This window comes from Gavia stellata, chromosome 28 (genome assembly GCF_030936135.1).
Source record: "Gavia stellata isolate bGavSte3 chromosome 28, bGavSte3.hap2, whole genome shotgun sequence".
Taxonomy (NCBI): Eukaryota; Metazoa; Chordata; class Aves; order Gaviiformes; family Gaviidae; genus Gavia; species Gavia stellata.
Genome location: NC_082621.1, coordinates 1,121,784 through 1,145,032, shown reverse-complemented (window position 1 = coordinate 1,145,032; position 23,249 = coordinate 1,121,784). Strand labels below are relative to the sequence as shown.

The following is a 23,249-nucleotide window of genomic DNA, read 5'->3' as shown; positions in this document are numbered from 1 at the left end:
AAAAGTATTGTTACATCATTCACTTAGAATTAGAAATGGCATTATCTCCTGCTGGTATTTTTTTACTATCCTATTCCATTTATGGGAAATAGAATATATTCATTTTGAGTGTGTTATTTTTTAGGATACTTCAAATTTTTAAAATTGCAGTTTCTTTGGGCCTGGCTCAGTCAATTCCTTGGTGTTGGAACAGCACTTCTGTGTGTATTTAATACTGAAATAGAATAAATTCCAGCTAGCAGCGTTCAACAAGTTTTAATACAATGAATTAATAAAATAATTTTTAAAGCAATACAGTGTCACATTCCTGAAGATTTCCTTTCCCTCAAGACACCGATCTGAGACTAAGAGAAAGAAGCACATATGCCATCTCTTTTTGAAAGTCTCCCAAATACTAGAAAATCACCAAAGACACCCAGGCATAGTGTTCTGTACAGGACTAATTTTAGTAGGGCTGTCGGCACCTGTAAATTGAAGAACATCATCCAAGTATGTGCAGGGTCTTGACCGGCAGTACTCACTTGAAATGAATCAATGAAATTATCTCTCCAGTGCGATCAGATACAGAAAGGATTGCTGTAACTAGAGAATGGCTCTTCGCGGAAGTTGTTTTATCTAATAGCTGGGGTAAGTAGAAGCTGTGAAGTGATGAATTCTAATTTAGTCACTATCAGTGACTTTCTTTGCAGCCGTGAGCAGGTTGTGTCATCTCTTTTTCCAATTTCTCAAGCAATAAAATGGGAATGATAATACTACCGCCAGTCGTTATCTCCCTAACTTCATCTCCCAGCGTGTTGTGAGAAGATAATGTTAACAGTGCATGCAAGTGGTAAATATTAGTATCGTTATTTATTATTTAGGGTGCAGACCTACCCTAAATACATGTAGAAATACATAGCTTATCTACCAGAACACAAATTCAGAAATAAGGAATAACCACTAGGTATAGGGCAACATATGGCCAGTGACAGTGTCATAAGCTGTTCAACAAAAAGGAAACCTGCAATTATGCATAGTATTCTAAAAAAAAAAAAAAAAATTCTGTGGACATAAGGATTTTTTGCTCTTATTTAGAAAACAGAATGTAGTGTAACTAATATTTATATGTTTAAGGACTAATTGGTTTACTTCACCTATTGAAAGACAGCAACTTGAATGGATGTGTTAGAGCCATCGATGTGTGATGATGTTAGTAAACGGAGTGCAGTATGAGGTCAGTGTTGTGAGCTGGTCTGACCATTACAGAATGCAATGACACAGTTGTAAGAGAAGGTTAAAACCATCAGAGCAGTGGAGCTGAATGGGAATTCTGCTACGTCTTAGCCAGTACCATTTGGACCATAGCCGAGCGGAAACAGGAATGCAGGGAGTCCATCTCTCGCCTCTGCATGAGAGGATGCTAGGACATGAGTAAAGCCAATGCATTGCTCAAGAACGTGAAATAAGGACAGGCGTGTTCTATAAAGCACTTCAATTATTAGTTTTTCCTCCTTCTTTCCTTGTAGTTTAGCACAATCAAAACCTACCGCAAAGCACAGATACTTTCCTTTGATTTAGAAATAAGGGGCTACTTAGAAGCTTTTATAATTATTTGTATCACAGCAATGTGGTTATGCTCTGTAAATTTGATAAATGAATATAGCTTTAAATAACACAGAGAATTGTTCAAGAAAACCTAGGCGTATTTTGTCCAGATGCTACAAACACCAGGTCTGGCTTGTTGGATCTAGTAAGCCATGAGGAAGGACATTGTTAATTAGCCAAGAGTTACGAATCCTGTATTACAAGTTTTACCCAATTTAAAGAAACCATTAGGTAATCCATTCAATGCTTTTGGGATCTCTTTGTGCAACAAGGGTGGAGAGTTGGAGGGGGGGGGCAAAGGGGAATCATGAACTGGTCTTAACATGCCAGTAAGAAGACATTGTATCATAGAGATGGACTTTGTTTATTTTAAATCTGCATTTCCTTTGAAATTTTCACTTTCTCTTGTAAGTCTTGTTTCAAAGCTAAGCAGGTAACAGGAATCCTTTATGAAAGTCCCTTATGAGTAGGTATGAAAGGCTACAATGACAATTTTGCTCATGAAAATGAGACTGCCCTGAGCACGCTGTTTTATATGCAGACGTTGACTTTGGAATGCAAATCCGTACAGACACTCATTATGCTCTGTTTTGTCTCTCTGCATTCTGCTTTACAGTCTACCTCGTCTAAACAGTCCTAATAATATTTCTCTTTTTCTTGCTCAGTTTTAAGCTTTTCATATCACTGCAAATTTTCCTATTGCTGTTAGGGTCTCCTGCTGAGTTGGTAGCTGGGCTGATGTAAGAAAGGGGAAGAAGCTTGGATTTGGCTAAATCCAACTCCCCTTACGTTAGTATGCATTGTATATACCCCTCTGTCCTGACTACAGAACCCATCAACAAAAGCAATGAACATTAATATGAAAGCAAATAACTGAAGTGGTTTTTTGAATTAAATGGGTCACTGAGAAAGAATGAGAGTATCTGGAAAAGTACTTGTAATCTTTGAAGGGAAGTGTGTAAACAGTTAAAGAAAATTTCTCTAAAGCTGAAAGATAAAGAAATGTTTCTAGGGTGACTCTTCTAGTAAAGTGTACTTTACAACAATCCTACTGATAATGCTGTTTTAAATGGTGACATTGAAAAGTTGTATATAGGGAAGTCTAATAGTTTTGCTAATGTAAATGTCACCTGTAACTTGTGTCACCTCTTTTCTTCTTTTTTGTGTCCTTCCAGTTTTATACGTCGTGAAACAATGAGGCTTTTGCAGTCTCGACCTGTGTCAGTAACACTGCCACTTTGGGCTGGTGCATATGTAAGAAAAAGCAAAATCAGAAATTCCAATGACCAGAACAAGTATTGGAAAAGAATTTATTGGCTGCAGTGAGGTATATGATGAGAGACATAAGACCAGGAGAAAAGTTGAGAGATTATTCACTTTAAATTACAGTTAATTTGCAGAGCAATAAATGAATCACAGATGGAGATTCATGCCCCAGTGAGATGTGTATAATACATATATTACCAGCTCAACCAGTCATTTTCATTGAATAGCTTTTCTTTGGCATTTTGATGACTAAAAGCTCTTTAATCTAACAATATCAGCTATACCTAGCTCTGTATAGCGCTTTTCATTATTACGCTGCAAATAATTTTAGGAGAGAGTTCACTATAGTATCCCTATTTTACATACAGGGAGACAACACACAGCACGCAGTTGCACAGAAGGGTTGTCAGAGCTTAGCCCGCCAGGAAAGCCAGTAGAACTTTTTACTTCATGCTTGCTGGTGGATCTCGTTGACGGTGGAGGATACCACCCGCCCATTCACGCTGTCGTGGACAATTGCCTTGATCTTTCGACTGGTCAGCCCAGCATGTTCTGAAAGCAAAAGAAAGACTAATTAGACAAGAAGCAGTGCTGAGACAAGATGATGCAGGGAAAGCGTCATTTACAGTAATTTACCAGCTACCTCCTCAGCTGATTTATCTTTACATGTTTCCCTTTAAGTCAATTCTTGTTATTGCTCTTTGTAAAATGTACTGCTAGAAAGTCACCCTGAGTCTTGTCCCGGTCAGGGCAAATGAATAATACAGCTACATCCCAGCCAATGCAAATCTAACTTCAGAGCAGGTTATCCTAAATGTCTGTAGGTCATGCTCATGCCAGAATACGAATTTCCAGACATGCAGATTTTCTGTTTGCTCTCAAGCCCTAACACTGTGTCAGTCACCAAATGGAGTCTCTGTGCCTCCTTGTATACCATGAAAGCTTTAATCTTGAGTCTGAGCTTTGGACAACGTGTTTGACTAAGAGAGGTCAGTCTGAAGATAGTCCACGAGTGGGCAGAGACAGCAGAATGTGCTCTGAAGTGCAGCCCTTCACAAGACCCATGAATCACTGACATTATTCTCAAATATGGCCTGCACGAGAATTATCTGCCATGCAAACCCTTCATAGTTCATTCATGTAAGAATTATTCTGAGTAAAATGTGATTGGAAATGACAATAATTAAGAGTCACTACAGATAACAAAATAAGGGACTTTTACCTTTAGCTTTTGATTCAGATGTTCTTGCTATCCTGTAAAGATAATAAAACAGAGGAAAAATAATGATTATACTAATTTCAAGAAGTTATTCATCCCCTTCTTCTCACTGATTCTAAGGAGACCTCACACCACTATGAAAAGAGATTAAAAAAAAAAAAAAAAAGAATTATGCTTTTATACCACAAGAACTTTTCCTTTTTGGTAGTCTTGGGTATAGATACTCTCACCTGAAACTGTTCCTGGGTACATGCATTATTGCTTCCACTGTTCTGGGTGCTCAAGTTGACCCCATTTTGGTTTCTGACAATACCCCTGTACTTGGTGCCATAGTGTCCTGCCTCCCTGAGGTTTTCAGTTATAAAGGCTGCTAATCCTCCTTCCTCTGATTTTGTATAAATAAGACATACTCTGTATATAAGATGAGAGAGTAAAGAATAGAGGCACAAAGATTTCCGAATGCAGACATTTCAGACAAGGCAGAGATGGGGAAACCAAAGAACCCATCAACAGAGGGGCATACTGCACAGATTTTGTGTGCTGGTATTTGTAACTGCAGATGGCTGACCAAAAAATATCTAAACTTGGCTCCAGGCTTCTTTTTGATCTAGAACTTCTTTTGAAGATGGGAAATGACTATGCATTTTACTGAAAAGGGCATTTTTTCCTATGCTGAGATAGGCATGCTGTGGGAATGTAGATTTTTTTTTCTTTTTAATAAAAAGTTATATTAATTAGGTAGTCCAAATTACATGGATACAAGTTTCTCTGTATACTAAGTGGCTCAAGCTTTTTATTACAATCCATCACATTAAAATACCAACCCTTGATGTAGTATGGAACTCACAAGCTTTGATTAAGCATAAACAAATAAACAAATAAATAACCCGAATATGAGAACTCTCTTCTCATCTATTCCAGTCAGGGCGGCTTTGCCTTACCCGTCAACATTCCCTTCCAGCAGCAGGCGGTAAGTGGAAATTTCCTTCTCCAGGCGGGTTTTGATCCCAAGAAGAACCTTGTATTGGTTATTTTGCTGCTTAATGTCATGACGAACCTGGCTTAGCTCTTCCTCACATTTGGAGATGATCTGCTGCATGTTTTGAAGTGCAACAGCATAGTAATTCCGAGTGTCAGCCAAGGTGTCTTCCAGCATGTGTTTCTGACAGGGCAGATAATACCAGTACTATGATTATTATTTATGTGGTAGATATAATGCAGAAATGCCAGCAAATTTGGTCTCTAGCTAGAAGATTGCAAAATTAAGACTGTGGTAATTTAAACACTTATGCATTTGCATGACTATTCATGTGAAGACAGCAGAATCATGAAGCTGTGTCGTGTGTGCATAATGAGAGGGAAAACCTGAGTAATTTATCCCTGCTGTATTCTTTCTGCTCAAAAGCTGTGCTCATGTAACTGTTGCCTTTTTTGTCAGTTCTGCATTTACTGTCCAGAATTGCTCCAAAGTCTCCAAGTTATGGGTGTGTGAGCTTTAACCTGTCCAAGAGCTGAGTAATACTTTTGAAGATTCCACACCATTTTTTCACAGTTTATATATTTCATGCATTATAATAGGGGTTGTAAGTATGAAATTTGTATTACTATCTGTCTTCTTGGACATTTTTTCTTTCTGGATCATGGAGTCAGCTATCCCATCTCTTCTTTTTCTTATCCCCATATTTTGTTCTAAGGAGAGATGTAAATGTTTCACTTCTTGGTGATGGTTGCTGAATCTATTTTGCATATTCTGGCGAAGTCAGGTGTGGTCCAAATTCCAATTTCACTGATACTTTAATAACTAAAATAAAGTTATGCTAGGCTATGGATTTAAATGAAGAATTGGTCCACGACAATTTCTGAGAATATATGAAGTAACAGTGACCTGCCAGAGATGTCTACAATAGATACCTTACTCATCTGTGCCTGCAGCTCGATGTCCAGGGACTGTAGAGTACGTGTTAGATCCTTGATCTCGTTCTTATTGCGCTGCATCTGTTCTGGATTAGGGGTTGCTGCCAGAGACATAGCTGTACTCTATGGAGCAGAAGCAAGAGAAAAGCTTACTGATTCTGGTCGGTCATGTACAGCAGCAGGGATCTTTGAAATGAGCAGAAAATGGCTGTTACCTGTTCTTTGTACCAACTGTCCAGGCTTTGACGATTCTTTTCAATTATGGCTTCATAATCTTTTCTTATTTCTGCTAGAATCTTGGCTAAGTCTTCAGGAGGTGCTGCATTTACTTTTACATTGACTTGGAAGTCTTGTGATGAGCGATTTGCTTCCATATCCTAGTCATATATTAGCAGAGGAAACAAGGAAACTTATTTATGAAAGTGGAAAGTTTTCATTCCTGTCTTGTCTTCTTCAGTTCCATCCTCTCACAATACCCAAAATATTTTTTTTCATTATGGTAAGTTAATTGTTATATATATTCAGTTAACACTATTTGGAAAATTTATATATGGCTAATACTGTGACATGACTTAAACCTGTGACTTATATCTGCTTCTGTGGCAGAACTGTGCTAGAAAACTCAGTAAAAAACACATGTGAAGATCTTTTCATATAGTGTTTCTGGAAGATATATATTTCATGAAGAAGCACTGACATTTTTTATTTATTTATCTATTAGGAACCCAAAACCTTTGATGAAAATCTAACAGTAATTTCATCTTTCTTACCCTGTATGTTAATATCTATGGAACTATAACTGAGTTTACAGGAGAGTAATGTAAAAGTTCTATGTAATTGTTAAAGGAATAATTGGATTAAAGCATATAATTACTGTGTAAACAACATAATTACAGGACAAGTCAAGCAGGTATGGTAACATTCCTTTTGGTGTAGCACAATCTTATGCGCTAGGTACCATTTTCCAAAGCGCCCAGGCAAAGTAGCATTTCAGGGTATGACATCATGGCCTCCAAAATGCAGATCAGCTGGACGTGCTGATGTCTCTGTTGGTTGCCCTGCTTCCAAGAACTCTTTTATTATAGCTGTTCAGTAGAATCCTGGGCTTTAAGGGGATCAGCCAAAGACAGCTTCACCTACTGCTGTGTAACCCTTGTGTTTCTATGCTCCACTTTAATAATCCACAGATACTGAGTAGGGTGTTTTGTTCTGCATTAGGTAATAACTGGAAACGACATCAGATCAAGCAAAATGAAAACAGCGTGTTGTCAAGCAGTGGTATTATATATGTGGGAATAACAGTGACCACTGTGGTATAGCTCTGGAATAATTCAGAGCAGCATGTTTTTTGACAATTATTAAGTATTATCTAATTATTGTGCTTAGGATTTTGCAAGAATAAGTGATTTTACTTGACTTCATCTATCATTCTTTTCAATTTTGATCCTTCAAGAATTCAAGGTCTGTTTAGTTTGGGTCAGCCTGCTCTAGGTGACCCTGCTTGAGCTGGGGGGGGTGGACAAGGTGACCTCGAGAGGTCCCTTCCAACCTCAGCCACTCCGTGCTTCTGTGAAATGATATCTCCAGAGTTGAGGGGAAAGTCTGTGATGAGGAAAACTCAACAGCAACCAGTAACGTCTCCTATTTACTTGAAATCTCTGTGTATTTATATCTAAGTATTTATGACAACATTCCTGTCAAATATGTAAGTTATAATTAGCTATGTATGACAGACGGGTAGGTGACTAGAAAAGAGTGGAAGAAAATACAGCAGTTTGTTAGCCCTTCTGAAATCCTAATTTAATTGGTAAAGTAGTACACAGACTTTGTGCCTCATCTGACTCTCATTGGCTTCTTTACAAACATGATTAGGTTCTGAATCATCAATCCCATTTATAGATTGTGGATCTTGCTCAAGGTTAATTACATGGTAGGGAAGATTGGTGTGATAGGATTTTACCAAGTGGAACTTTTTCTACCTCCTCATGGTCTTTCCTCCTGAGGATGTGCTCTTCTCTCAAGCCTTCAATTTCCATTTCCAGATCTGTTGTAACAATGGTCAGGCCATCGAGCTCCTTACGCAGGTTCTCAACATCAAGCTGCACTCCCTGCCTGCGAGACTTCTCTGCTTCATACCTTTGTCAGGAAAAAGACGATAGAGCATGCTTGTTGAGAACAGACCGCTTCTAGCCTCTTGTATAAGCAGTATCAAAGAGAAGTAGCCTTGCTTAAGTCCTCTATGTAGGGAACTAGAGAGAACAAAATAATGAGGAAACAAATTCTGTTTCTAAAATATGTTCTTTGAATATTCTCGAATAGTCTTAAAAATAAGATGGGTTTCATTATTGTTTTTCTTTCTTCCTCATAACTCCTCCTATATGGTATGAAATTATTGCTCTTTCTTTCATTTTCCTTTCTGCATTTTAACATTTACCAGGTTGTGAAAGCTTTGAGAATACGATTCTCAAAAATTTGCCAATAAAGATGTGAAAGCAGTGTCAACAATCAATGCTTTCTGTAGTTTCTCCAAAATTATAACTATTCAGTCCTTCAGAAAACAAGAAAAATGTCATGGAAGCCAGTTATTAACATTCCTCTCTAACCTCTTGCAGTTTGCCATCTGTAGTGAGTCAAAGTCAGAAAGACACTGCCATATCTTCCTTTGGGCAGATGAAGCACTTGTGCTTCTCAGAATCTCTCCCTTCATTTTTTGTGGGCTCTGTTGGTGTTTCTACATACAGCCCATCAGACTCATTCTATGATTCCAGTCTCTCAAAGTAGTTCCACTGTTTCCTTTTTATGACACTACTGAATGATAAAGAAAGAAAGGCAAGGCTAGATAAAGTCTACAGTGTTCAGAGTCTTTAAGTTTGTTATAATATTACCAAAAGCTGAGAGATTTTTTAATAGCTGATCATCATCTGTTGAAAATAAGACAAATCTTCATGATTCCTAAGAAGTCTAACTTACAGAAACGTAAGTTCCTTTCCTTTGCAAAGATCTGCCTGGAAGTTTTCTGTCCAAATATTTTGGCTTTTTAGTTGGTGTGAGAACTATCTTTCAACAATGTACTGAAAAACCAAACTGTGTACTGGTAGCCAGGGAAGCACTGGCCCACTTACTGTGGCAAAACTTAGAAGACTCCAGAGCAGGGAATACTGAAGGACGGGTATTTCCTGCGGAGCTGGACAGAAGAGGTGATAAGTACAGGAAATAGATTTGGGCTGGACTGGGGAAGCATAGTGCAGAGAAGGGTTAATTTGTATTTCCAGATGACAGTTTTAAATGCCTTTTGTCACAAGTATCAAGTGTCTGCTGTAAAACCTGCTCTTCAGGACCTGAACTAAGTATCATAAACAGGGTGACTCAAGACTGTTCAGCAATCATTTGTGGTTTTTACATCCTTTTTAGACTTTCTGGGTTTTTTTCTGTTCTACATCGGTTTTATTTATCCAGTAACACCAGAAAACCTCCATAAAATCAGTTTCATATTGGATTATCAAGAAAAAGCAGTATTTTGCTTAATCCTCTTTCAAACTTAATCAGGAAACCAACAAAGAGCTTACTTGAGCCTGAAGTCTTCAGATGCCATGTTAGCATTATCAATTTGTAAAAGGATACTGGCATTGGTGATCTTGCCATCCTCAATCTGGAAAACAGAGAATCCAACAGCAGACTCAGTGTTGCCATATGGTGATGGTGAATAACCTGTGCTGTTTTAGAGTCCCTGCTGCTTGTAGGAAGCATCCCAATAGGAGAAATCCCATGTTAAGGAGAGTACACGAATAAAAGGAGCTTAGTTTCCTGATTCACTTAGGTGTTTCTGCAATTTTTGTCCATAATCTTACTTTTCTAAAGAGAAAGAGTCTAAAGAGTCTTACTTTTCTGGATAGGAAGCAGGAGGAGTCATCTTATTCCTGGCCAGGTAGAGGATATGAATAATATTACACAAACTTCATGGTACATTACAGAACAACAATCATTGTCTTCCTCTTTTTTTGTGAACTGATTTTGGTTCTGTTTAGCATTGCTGGAAGAGCAGCCTTGGTCATCTTCAGGGCAAATTTCAGTAAGAACCATTAAGCTGTGTCTGAGTACAATCAAAACGCTGGAATTAATCATCTGCTAAAAAGTAAGCATGTGCATAAACACCTTGCTGAATCAGTGTTGTGATGCAGAGGCATAATGATGACGGTGGCAGCAACTCATGAGCAGGACCCCTCAAGTCCACCATGTGCTTCAGTCTGGAGTCGCATGGATTGTCATTTTGAGAATAACACTGGCATCTAGTTGTCATGGTCTATTCAGTTATTCACCTATAACTGTACTGAATCGTCCAGCACCATGGAGTGCTTAATTCGTGTTTCTGATTTTGCTTTGGGATGTTGAAAATTTCCCTAAAAGGTGCAGGAGAAAGTACACCGCATCATTCATTTAGCATACTGAGCATGCACTGGAAAGACTTGTAAGTCCCTGTTAACATGAGGTAGCTTTGAACTATAGATCTGAATATGAAAATCTCAGTATTCCATTAAAAATCTTTGAAAGGATCCTAGCAGGAACTCATATATAATTAGCAGGAACTAATAATTGTGGGACGTCGTGTCCTTTTCTAAAAAAGGAAAGAGAAGGATGGTTGCAGTTCCAACAGCTGCCTTCACTCAACACTTACATAGCAAAACAAGGTGCATTATGGCTGTACAGAAATCATTAGCCATTTACAGAGCTCTCAGCACCTTGAAGTAAACCTTCCCACACCTAAATGAATCAGAAAGAAACAAGGAAATGACAAAATTGTCCTGAAGTGTCAAAAGTTTACCTCTCATAGTAGAAAAGAAGGTGTCTGTGGAATGTTTTAACTAATCTGTTAGCAGACTGTACATTCTTGAGCAATTAACAGCACACCTTGCATACTGCCCTGGGACTTGATCAAGGGCAGCTGAAGAAGTATAACAACAACCTAAATGCATCGCTGCCTGGAATTTGTTGCCAGAGAAGAGGCAATTCTTGAATCCATCCTTAGAGAATGGTGAATTTTACTATGGAAGGTTATAAGGCAATGAGCAAGCAACACAGGAGTTCTTCAACTTTGTGCCACTTCATAATCATGCAACACAGCAACACATTTATATAAATGCTTTATGACTCTTTCTGTGCAATCTGAAAGAATAAAGAATACAACAAAGGAGTTACAATTGTCAGTGTTTTGCCAACTGCTGTATGATATTGATTGCTATGCCAGTCAGCAGTGCATTTCAAATGTGGACATTTATCTGTTTATAATTATACAGATTTCTTCACTACATCCATCATCAATATGGGTGCATCACCAATATAAATCTGCAAACATACAGGTAACTTAATTAAGAATTCACACATGCCTATGTAAGAAATACACTCAAATTCCTTCTCAAAACAGATTTTTTCCAAGAAGGCTTCCTGCACTGACTTTTTCCTCAGTATGTCTTGTGTCCTTACTCCAGCAGCATTGATCCTGTCTCCTTGAATGCTCTGTAAATCAGTCTGCTTATTTAGCAGTACAAGATGTTTGAATGAGACATTTACCTGAAGAACTGGTGCTATTTTACTCTGCATCTGGGTTAGAATGGAGTCAGGCTGGAGCAAGGCAACTTGCTGCTCCATCTGGCACGTTCATCCAGAATTCAGGTATCCAGGGAAGACCATGGTCCAAAATGTAGGACCTGAGTGATTATATGGCTCCAAGTTTAAACAGCCAGTGCATCACAGACTTTCTGGGTTATTGGATATAGGATCCTAAATTTTGTCTAAATTTCATTTTAGGTGCTAAATTAACTTCACCTTTTAAATTCATGGTTAATTAATTTAATTATAGTTAATAATCAGATGCTATATTTTCACTCATTTTACTGGCAGTCGTGGTGCTAATTGCATAATCTATAGAGAAAGTAAAAATTCTGAGTTAAATCACTGAATTGTTGCCTGTAAATAATCCTTTACTAGCCCTTCCTCCCCAGTATGAGCACCACAGCCAGTACATACTGGCTGAGACAGCCATCAGTCTAACAGGTGCCTGTCGCCAGTGGTAGCTATTTAAGTGGCGAGTGTTAAAAATAAGCGGTTTGGGTACAACCTATTCAAAAGTGAGGGCTCTACCCTGATTGACATTATGTTTTCAGTCTTATTGTCTTCCTAAATCTTTCTGATTTATTAATCCCAAATCAATGTGAACACATTTATATTCTCGATGAACAAGTTTTTATCTCTGGATCAGTTAAAAAAATAGTGCTCAAGTGATAGAGTCTGGAGACGGATGATCTTTCTTTATCCTTAAAACAGAAATAGGTGATGACAATTCTGGCTCTTCTTACACATTGTCTGTGGTCGGAGTGCCTCATCTTCTGCCTGGAGGCAACACATTTAACAGTGAGCAGGGAGTTTGATTAAGTCCCTGGCCTCAATCAGCAAAGATGCGGGACAATACCATTTCCAAGCCCTTTCAGAAAAAATTTCTCAGGGTCTTGAGAATGCCAAGTGACCATATGATGCAAAGTGGAGGGAAAACTACAACACTGCATTTGGAATAGCTTTGGGTTTTGCCCTGTATGGCTATGTAAAACTAATTACACTGATTAGTCACACAGATGGTTACAGTGCTAAGTATGTTCCTTATGAATACAGATTAATATTATGCTTAAATTTGAAGACACGTGAGTTTGGAAGATTGAAAGAGTTACTGTTGAACGTTAATATTAACTGCTGGCAGGAACCAGAAATTCTCCTTTTAATTATAGTGAAAACATCCACAAGGAATTTGTCACTGCTATTTTCTTAATTACAGTGAAGTATTTTTCCATCTGATTACATAAGCTCATTGGACCCAAAACTCCTGTAGTTTCATTGTCTGCTACCACAGGAATCAAAGAAATGAAATGCAACAGTACGTCTAAAGACAGCGTGCATGAAAGGAGGCAGTCTCTTCAGTTTGCCTGCTTTGTAATTTGCTTGAATACATGTGCAGTCAAAAGGACCAAATTCTGCCAGACATAGTTACTCAAACCAGTTTCATGTACAGAAACAAACACTTGGCAGCAGACAAATCTCTTTGTACTACCAGTCTTTGCAGAATCCCCCTTGTCTCCTTCCAGCCTTTCCTCCTTGCGCCCCATTCTCCTCCTTGTGAACACAAAGGATGTTTATGCCCAGTCCTAAACCACTTTCATTAGTATTTCTAACATTTAAAAGGTTTTCTTTAACTTCTTTAAAGGAAAGCCATCAGCATAAATGAGTACCCAGATTCCTTAAAAGAGCGTAGAATGACATAGTCACTTGTAGCTCTGACTTACCTGTCTTTGCATGTCAGTGACGTTTTGCTCGTATTGGTTGAAGTCATGCCTCTTTCCGTGAGACTTTGTCTTGTGCCACTCTAGGATGCAGCTTTCCAGCTGAGCGTTAGCTGCTTCTAAGGAGCGGACCTTGTCCAGATAGGCAGCCAAACGATCATTCAGGTTTTGCATAGTCTGTTTCTCATTCCCACCCAGGAAGATGCTTTCCCCATGGTGCTCGCCGAAGCCTCCCCAGGGTGCCTCTCCTCCAGTAGCCAGCCAGAGGGGTCTGGCAGAGGAGAAGGAGGTATGTGTGCTGCTGGCACCACCATCTGCACTTGAAGGTCTGTAAGAAGTTCCTTGCTGGGCCAAACCACACCCTGAACTACCCCTGAGGGACCCAGAAAAAATTTGGAAAGGGCCTGGGCTGGTACTCATGTTTAGCTCTGTTGTGAATCTAACCCAATGTTTGACTGACTAGCACTGAGCAGCTGCTTAGCCTTCCCTGAGCAGCTTTATGCCTTTTCCTGTGGGAGTTTCCCTTCGATGAATGACTACAGCAACAAGATTGTGTCATCATGAAACGTGCTTCCTCTTGGTCAATTCTGAAGCATTTCTGAGCCTGCACACACTGTTGTTATTTGGAATCACAGCCACATACCAGATTGCTTTCCTTTTGGTTGGTTTTTTTTTTTTTTCCCTCTTTTTCTTTTCATATTATAATAGTGAGGTGTGGCTAAAATCAGTAGGTGTGGAACAGGATCAGCTCTGCCTCAGACTTTTTTCTAACCCTGTAGTTAATATGTTTAGCTTTCCTGCTTATGAGGAGAAGAATCATCCGTTACAGAATAAATGGAGAGCTGGGGCAGGGATGGGTCTCTCAAGATACTTTCTGCTGTGATTCTCAGGCTTTAGAAATACAGCAGTCTGTGCATCCTGAAATGCAGCATGTCCTATCAAGCTGTCATTAATGTACCGAACAGCTTCTACCTGTGTGAGACATGAGGCTTTAATGAACTTATCCAACCTCAGTCATTGGACTAAGACTCCTCTCCAAAGTGAGTAAGCCCCAGCTATTCCCTTCAGCTGCCCATTTCCAGGTGAAATACATGAGAATTAAGTACTTAATCTTTTCTACTGATTTTTTCATTATTTGAGGTGCAGTCATATTTCAATAGTCTTGTTGAAATAGATAGTAATGCAGGAATTTCTTGCTGTTACTAGTATTAATACTATTAAGATATTTATATGTTTAGTTATAGAAAATATTTAGAATATGAGTTTGTAACAACACTCAAAAAATTCAAGTGAGTATTTAAAGCTACCAGCCCTAAAAATTGACCTGGCAATCATGCAAAAATAGTCTTTCTGAAAAGTTTCAGTAACCTTCTGTCAAACTTCTTCCATCAAATATAGATCAGGCAAGTCTGGCTTCTGCAAAGATTTTCTTACTCCTCATGCTGATAAGAAGGTGGTAAATTGTGATGCGTTCCCATGGCAACAGCCGGGGTTATTGGGTTCACCTTGTCTTTCAGAGTAGTTATAGAGTGCGGCTGAGGGGTGGGATAGAGGAAGAAGATTTGGGAAGAGGTGAAAGCTGAGTGGGCACGGGTGCTCTCAGAAATGGTGCAGCTGTTTTTCCTCACAGCAGTTGAAGGCTCAGCTCTTCACCAAGATCTTACTCAGCACTGTTACTCCTTCTCAATGGTGGGGTCGGAGAGACGGTACAAACCAGAATTACACTATCCCGGAAGAAAACTGAAGGAATCTTTTTTTCTCTTTGTTTCATTTGAAATTTCTCAGTAATAAAGAATCGCTGCACTTCATCCTTTCCTGGGATGCCTCCTCGGCCTTGTTTTCTGAATTGGGCAGGTTTTGAGCTCCTCCTCGTGGCTCTGTCAGCTCTACTCAGCACCTGTGGATTTTCTTTTTACCAGTTACGTTTCCATGGAGTACATATTCCTCATGCACTTCATTGTATAGAAATGCTAACATTTTTAATTATTTGAGGAAATGAATCTTTGAAGATATGTTTTTTCAGTAAGTACAAGGTATGGCTATCACAAAATATTCTGATAGCAGCTACTATTAATAGCTACAGAGCTACTATTAATAGCTACAGCTTGGTATCAGCCCTGCTGCTTGAGAGTGAGAAGAGCGTGAAGCACCAGACAAAAAATGAAGGCCTAACTTGAAAAAAACCCCGAATTATAATAGAACCAATAATATCCTGCTGTTCAGTTCATCTCAGCAGAGATTAATTTCAGACTGAATTTTCTAGCCTGGCAATTCAGCAAGCTAATGTATGAAATATTACATTGAAATATAAATACATACGTATGTACATAATGTTATGTGAAATAAAATGAATCCTTTGTTTCACATGAAATTACTGAGTGAGATTCGCAACTTGGCTGGCAGTGAGGTTGACAGTTAGTGAGACAGAACAGCCTCTGTCTTACTCCCTGATAGTTTCATGGAGTATCATGCCATCATGAAAAACAGAATTGTATTTTTTCTGGCAAGTAATACAAAACGAAGGTGATCTGACACATAGGAAGTGTTTCCTCTGAAGCTTATCCTTTTCAAACTGGAAAAGATGCCACACAGTTTTTATCAACACATGTAGAGGATCCATGGAAATGACCAAAAAACTTACTTTAAAACCAGACACAGCTCTCCTTTGTCAGGCTGGCACTATGGGGCTTGTTTTTATTCAGCTATTGAATCCACAGAGTGCAGAATGACAGCAATGATCCGAGTAAGAAAATAAAACGTTGTCAGCAGATGGCACCATCAGACGGCGACTGCTCGTTGTTTCATACCAACTGCTGGGCAGGCCCAAGTTAGCGGGAACTGCGGAACGCCAAGTCCTGAGTTGCTTTATTTGGGAATCGTACTTGTTTTGCTGAATCGGAACAGGAAAAGCAAACTGAATTTATAGGCTGCAGTTTAAGTATAGGCAGAGTATTTTGACACCTGCATTATACAGGTAAATAACCTGTGACCATCACTTGTCACAGTGATGTCACAGTGATGTCACAGTGATTCAACTCCTCCATCTGAAGTACAAATGGACAGCTGCCTCTGGCTGTGGAATTTCTCTCTCTTGCTCTCTGAGTGATACCTATAGTAGTCACCCGATTTCTGGATCAGGAAAAAATATCATTTTTACTGTTCGGCTTTTCTTTTCTGGTAGATTGTGATGTTGCTTTACTGAAGTTTGCGAGAACCTCTTCTCAGTTCTTTCCACTGAGAATACGAGCAGTATGTATGTTTCATACCAGTGGTATACCAGTGATCCTGCAGCCTCGTTCATGGCTAAACATGAAGAGAGAAAAATAGTGACTCTAACGAGGTTGGAAGGAAAATAAAATACGTAATTCTAGAAATTATATTATTTTTGTAGAAAATATTATGTGGATTGAAATGCCCAGCGATGAGGCTAACAGCAAACTTTCCAAACAGGTTATGTTAGCAAAATACAGCATTTATGTAAATGCTTTATATGCTTCTGAAGTTGGCATTTACTAGCCTCTTAAGTCTTTATAAGCGTCTCTCTTCAATTACACTGGTGTAGATTTGCAGACTAACTTACTGCTGAGAAAAAGCAGTGCTGCTAATACAACAGCTGCAGTAATGACATGGGCTGGTGGGTTTCTTCCTTATGTATGAAAACCAAAATAGTCACAGCTAACTCTGCTTCAACAGTTCATTTCACCTGGACCTTGCCTAGTGCTTCCTCAAGGGCTAACGGAATTTGCCTTTTTGCTGAAGGAAGTGCAGGAACATAACTATATATAGGGAAAAATATTAATTTGTTTCAGAAGTGCATTTTATTCGTGCATGAATTGTAGTCATGTTGTGCACTTTGAATTCAAATCGAAGAGCTTAAGGATTTTTTGCATTATCTTCTCAGTTTTTTACTGATACTAGCTTCAGGTTTGCTGGGAGAATCTAATGGCACTTTATATCTGTCCGTTCATCATCATCTTTATTATTATTATTAAAGTTACTATTGTTATTGTTGTTGCTATCCACTGAGCATCTCTTGTTTTGGGTTACAGGAAGCACTGTGTTAGGGAGGGTGTATGGTCATGTGTATGGCAATGCCATACTGACTTAAAAAAAACATTAGACTGAATGTATTTGCACAAGCAGAACAGAAACTTTATTATGTAGGTTCTTTCGTAAGGAAACTATATAGCTACTGACAGAAAACAAGCTTGTCATCTCCGACCCATAGAGCCAAATGATCATGTAAAAAGGGAGAGCAAATCTGAGGAAAGACATCAAGCTGTTGAACATTCTTGGATTACATTCTTGTGATTTGGTGAAAGTAAAAGGATATTTCTCTTAGCATTAGCCAATGTGTAGGCTGCACTGTTTATACGGTGCAAGAGGGGATTCAGTGTTTCTTTACGGGAGTCTCCTGTCACGAGTAGAAATGGGTTTTCCATCATCTTCTATGCCCATGCGACCTCTTCCAAGGCCCAGAGATGCTGTTGAAGGAGAGAAAGAATGAATTCAACTAGGGAAAAAAAATGCACTGCTAACACACTGAAGAGCTGTGTGACGGGGGTTTTTTTGCTTGCTTCCTCACAAGATCTTTTTCACATATCAAAGGGGCAACTGCCTTTACATCTTATCTTCTCTCCCTACTGGTTCTCATCCAGTAAATCTTAACAGTGCACATCACATGTGGGATTTGGATGTATCTGGTATGTTGTGTGAATCAGCAGAGGAACTTAGGACTCTTTGGGAGATTTTGGTATTTTAGAATCTCATGATGAGTTCATGCAATCATTTTGGCAAGCTACTGGTTTCAAAAGTGCGCATAAGAGAAGATAAAGTATTTTATTTTTGTCTCTAAGTGATAATGAATGTGGTCATTGCAGAGAGAATGTGATCTGTGTTAGTAAGAAGAAATCCTAAGCAAAAAAGATAGGTTTATTTAATCCTATTTTGTCAATTCATTTCCGCCCCTCTTTAAATCAAAATTTTTCTTACCATCCTTCGGGTTCACTCCTGACATCCTGTAGAAAAGAAGAAATAGTTGATTAATGACCATCACTGACCCTGTCCACCGAAAGCATTGATCCATTTAGGAACCACTGCATGTGAGCAGCCATGGTTTCACACTGCTTCTTTCAATGGGTTGTTTCTCAGGTGTCTTGTTACTAGTGTTATTGTTAAAGTTCTTTCTGCTTTGAAGGCCACTCCTACGTGAGTGAAATATGAACAGCAGTCAGACCAGTTCTTGGTCCATATATGTCTCTATATACTTCTCCTTTTCTTAAAATGTCATGATCTAGAAACAACATAAGGAGCTGATTCCTCCTCAGAAATCAAAAGTTAATTCCATGTGTAGATTGTATATGAGAAATGGGCACTAAAATGTAGCTAAAGGAAGCTGTGGTCTGTACCAAGTTCTTTTCTAGTTGGGAGTACTGGTGTATGATGAATATTTTCACCTCTGTGCACAAGTGTAGAAAACCAAGAGCTAAAGAAATACTGAGAACAGCTTTTTATAGGTTATTTCAGGCTGAAGGCTCTTATTCGAGTGCAACAAGAGGATTATGTAAGATACACATATGGTGACTGGTGCCTTCTGTAATTCATCTTAGTCAAAGCGGTTGCATTTATATTTTCAAATCATCAGCACAATTGATCTGGAGATTCAGCTCGAGTTATAGCAACCCCTGGGATTTTGCCGGGCACCAGTTTTGCTAGTACTCAAAAGGCTGCGTATGCAGTGAATGTAATTGAGTAATCTGGAGTCAGTTTAGCAACCACAGATTACTGCTTTACAATGTGTCATGTTATTAACCTTATCTAATCATCACAGGATTTGTATATAGCAACATACTGAGAGTCCTGGCCCTCCAGCAAATGGCGGTACGTGGCGATTTCCTGCTCCAGGCGACTTTTGATGTCCATGAGCATTCTGTACTCCTGGTTCTGACGCTCCATGTCGCATCGAAGTTCACTCAATTGCTCCTCAACACTGGTGATGAGGCCCTGAATCTGTGCCAGCTGTGCGCAGTATCGTCCTTCTGTGTCTCGCAAGTTGGCTTCCAGTCCAGCTTTCTAAAGCGGAATAATGTCAGAATATGTTAGCATGCAGGTTTGTCCCACAGAGCGGGAGCCTAGGGAGAGGCAAGACAGAGAGGGAGGAAGGGGAGAGTGTACTAGTAGTGACTTGTGATGTGCTTGGGACAGCTCCGTACCATGCTGAGCTGCGACTGGAGCTCAATCTCCAGACCCTGGACTGTGCGTCTCAGTTCTGTGATCTCCGATTTGCTGGTCTGTATCTGTTGTGTATGGGTGGCTACTTCACGGTTCAGCTCATCAGTCTGAAAGAAAAAAAACACTGTAAAATCACATACATATTGTATAAAAAATTTTCGATCACAGATCTGTGATTTGAGAAAGGGAGGGCCCGTCTCATCTGCTGGGGCAGTAATAATGAGGCAATGCATCAGTTTGCTGTTTATTGGCGTAACTGTACCTGAGTGAAGAACCAGGCCTCAGCATCTTTACGGTTCTTCTCAGCCAGAGCTTCATACTGTTCCCTCATCTCAGAGAGAATTCTGGTCAGGTCGATGCCAGGAGCCGCATCCATTTCCACGTTGACTGTTCCACTTAGCTGATTTGAATACTCTTTCATTTCCTGCGTGGGCAGAAGGCAGAGAACACAAAAAAGATGAGGCTCTCTCTTCTCATATGCTTTCTGCCATCAGCAATCCATGCAGTGGTACCAGTACTTTTAGTATCAAGTATCATAGGTGGCACACACATACAAATGTTTATCAAATTTTATCTCTCGTTGCACATGCTTTTCTACTCCCTGTACACTTACACACAACACACACATATTTACATGTAACTTATATGTGTGTTTCTTCTACTCAGCTTTACTATCTCAGTGACCTGTCGTGCTTATGAATGTCAAACTGAAACTAATAGGTCTGAAAAGTTTGGAATCAGAAAAATGCTTCTCAGGACACACTTTGGATTCTTTTAATATTACAGTTTTCTTCTTATTAAGCTGTAATGTTGTAATTCCGGGGGTTTTGTTTGGATTTCCCCCTCCCCACCCGAGAAGCATAAATTCCGGAGGGAAGTAATTTCCTCTCTCCACTGTTACGGACTCTCACCTCCTCGTGGTTCTTCTTGAGGTAGGCCAGCTCCTCCTTCAGTGTTTCAATCTGCATCTCCAGGTCAGCTCTGGCCAGGGTCAGCTCATCCAGTACTCTGCGCAGGCCGTTGATGTCGGACTCTACGCTCTGGCGCAGGAACAACTCATTCTCGTATCTGCAGTTTGAAAAAGAAACAAGCACTGGAATGTGTACGAGTTTGTATTCAGTAGAGCTATAAAACTACGAAATTTTATATTGAATGTGGGAGGAATAGTGGGCAATAAATGAAAACATGTATATTGAAAAATAAGTGTAAAGGGAGTAAAGATCTTTTTTTCCAACATCCTGCTATGACATGAAAGTACATGCATTGCCATCTGATTTTACTCTTGAGGAGTACATGACATTTCACTTTGCAGAACCTGATAATGATTATCAGCATCAATAGAAAAGTCGTCACACAGGACAGTCCATTTGCAGTGTCCTCTCAAACTTGGTGTGAAGGAAAGCACAGGTTGCCCAGTTCTGCCTAGGACGCTAGAGGAGAAAATATAAACCTGCAGGTACATCACTGCAAGATGAATCAGTTGCGCAAGTATCTTTATCATCTTTTGAGCATTGTCTGATGTACTACTGAGTCCATGAACTGAATAAGCCCCACATTACTCTTTGTCTTTCTTTTCTAAATTTCAGTCTCTTTGAGAGAGAACTACTGCAACCGAACAGTGATCTTTTCACACCACTCTTCCTTTTAAGTAAAAATCCCAGCCTATTCCTGTCTTCTTTTCCGCTGTGACTTAGGCTAGTAAAAATAGTTAAGAGCATCACTAAAAAATGAAGACATGAACTATAATTTATTATGTAAACAGCTCAGTGATCTGGATACTGTCTTCTGTCAGGTTTATATTCTGAACTGATCCTTCATTACATTGATTCCATTTGCCAGGGTTTTTTTCCATCAGAAGTTACCAAGGAAAAATACCTATCCATAATTTTGAAATGTGTCCTTCAGTGACTGAAGAACTTTATTTTCTAGATAAAAAGTAATACAAAACTTCAGAAAACTGTTTGAAGAGAGAGAGACAAGGAGAGAGAAGACAAATGTGCTCCAGGTAAACTTACTTCAGTCTGAAGTCATCTGCAGCCAGCCTGGCATTGTCAATCTCCAAAATGACTCTGGAATTGTCAATAGTAGCTGCAAGGATCTGGCAATTAAGAAACACAGAAAAAAGTTCCTGTGAATAATGGTGAAATACCATGGTCCCGAGTACATAGTAGGTAGTTATTGAGGCTGTAAACCATGGAAGAAGGTAGAAAAAGATGGACCTCTGTTGTGGTGTCACTGGTTAAATATGCTTTTTGGATTGCAACAGCCATTGCAATTTGTTATGTTGCTCTTTGGTCACACTGTCATTCTTACAGCTTTTATAGAGAAAACCCAAAAACGCTAACCTCTTTTCCACATACCATATGCAAACCAGAGAGCTGAGATACCTTTGTGTAAAACCAATTAGAAACATAATTAGAAAATACGTTTGTACAACACCTGATCTTATCTGTAGCTAGAAGAATTATTTTTTCAGCCTTTGCGGCCTACCTCTCACATTCTTTACTATTTGATTACTGAATAAATACATTGATAATTCTAAACACATTTTGCCATGTTTTGCTAATTTTTAGTGCAATCATTTTAATTTCAACAAACGTCACATTTTCAGGATAACATATTTGCTTTTAAAATTAAGAAAAAACTACTCTTTTCAGCTCATAAGCACGATATATTTAGGTTTGGGGGTTTCAATGTTTATTTTGTAATTATTTTAGTTTATTTTAAAGAAATGGAATATGCAGTTCCACAATTCTAATGCATTCTTATAAGTCCTCTACATATGAATGTCATACCTTGTCTCGGAGATCTTCAATTATCTTGTAATAATTACTGTAGTCCCGGGCTGGGCTGGAGGGAGCTTGCTTCTGGTACCAGTCTCGGATTTTAATTTCTAAATCCGAATTTGCCTCTTCCAGTGCTCGTACCTTGTCCAGGTACGAAGCCAGACGGTCATTCAGATTCTGCATAGTTATCTTTTCATTTCCAGAGAGAAGGCCATCACCACCACCAAAGCCACTACCAACTTCAAAACCTCCACCAAAGCCAGCCCCTCCACCAAAGCCAGATCCTCCACCAAAGCCAGCCCCTCCACCAAAGCCAGCCCCTCCACCAAAGCCACAGGCTGCACCACCACCAAAGCCGCTGTAGCCTCCTCCATAACCACCACCATAACCAGAACACAACCCACCACCATATCCAGCTCCTACAGAGGAGACATACCTAGCTGAAGAGATGGAGACACCCCTGCCACCAGATCCTCCATGTATGCTTGGAGCTCGGCAGGTTCCTCCTGTTCGGACGGAGGAAAGGCGAGAGCTGCAGCTTCCACCACCCCCAAAGCCACCGCCATAGGTAGAAGAAGAGCTCTGCATGAAGGAAGTAGCCATAGCTGCAGCACAAGAAGGCGCTAATGTCAGTTGCTCAGCTTGGTGTAGAAGAGGAAGGTATGTGCCTTCACTGCCCTGGTGCTTCTTTTATATCCTCAAGAAAGGGTGTTAGGAGACAAACCCACCCGGCAGCCCTCCCTCCAAAAATTCTCCTCCCTAGGGGTGAGGCCAATTATGATGACATTCCTCACAAAGAGAGCTGGCTGTACGTCTCAGGGGCTAGGGCTTGGGTTTTCTTTTTTAATTAAACAAAAGGGATGATTCAGATGAGTGTTTTTTCTTCAGGCTATAGTTCTGAAACTTGGAGTTTACTTCTCTGACATT

The 23,249-nt window shown here is 39.5% G+C and overlaps 2 protein-coding genes across 2 annotated transcripts; both read right to left on the bottom strand.

Moving 5' to 3' along the window:
* Positions 1–3,298: 3,298 nt before the first annotated feature.
* KRT23 (keratin 23) lies at positions 3,299–13,932 on the bottom strand. Its single transcript, XM_009818611.2, is given in 9 exon segments — positions 3,299–3,402; positions 4,073–4,104; positions 5,011–5,231; positions 5,981–6,106; positions 6,199–6,360; positions 7,963–8,119; positions 9,550–9,632; positions 13,309–13,737; positions 13,739–13,932. Coding segments are annotated over 9 exon segments (1,443 nt in total). The 5' UTR covers positions 13,868–13,932.
* Positions 13,933–17,706: 3,774 nt separating this feature from the next.
* Positions 17,707–22,925, bottom strand: LOC104250950 (keratin, type I cytoskeletal 15). Its single transcript, XM_009818610.2, has 8 exons — positions 22,332–22,925; positions 21,552–21,634; positions 20,448–20,604; positions 19,799–19,960; positions 19,518–19,643; positions 19,157–19,377; positions 18,298–18,323; positions 17,707–17,789 (listed from the first exon to the last, which is right to left on the bottom strand). The coding sequence occupies exons 1-8, from the start codon at positions 22,923–22,925 to the stop codon at positions 17,707–17,709; spliced, it is 1,452 nt and encodes a 483-aa protein (XP_009816912.2).
* Positions 22,926–23,249: the final 324 nt, after the last annotated feature.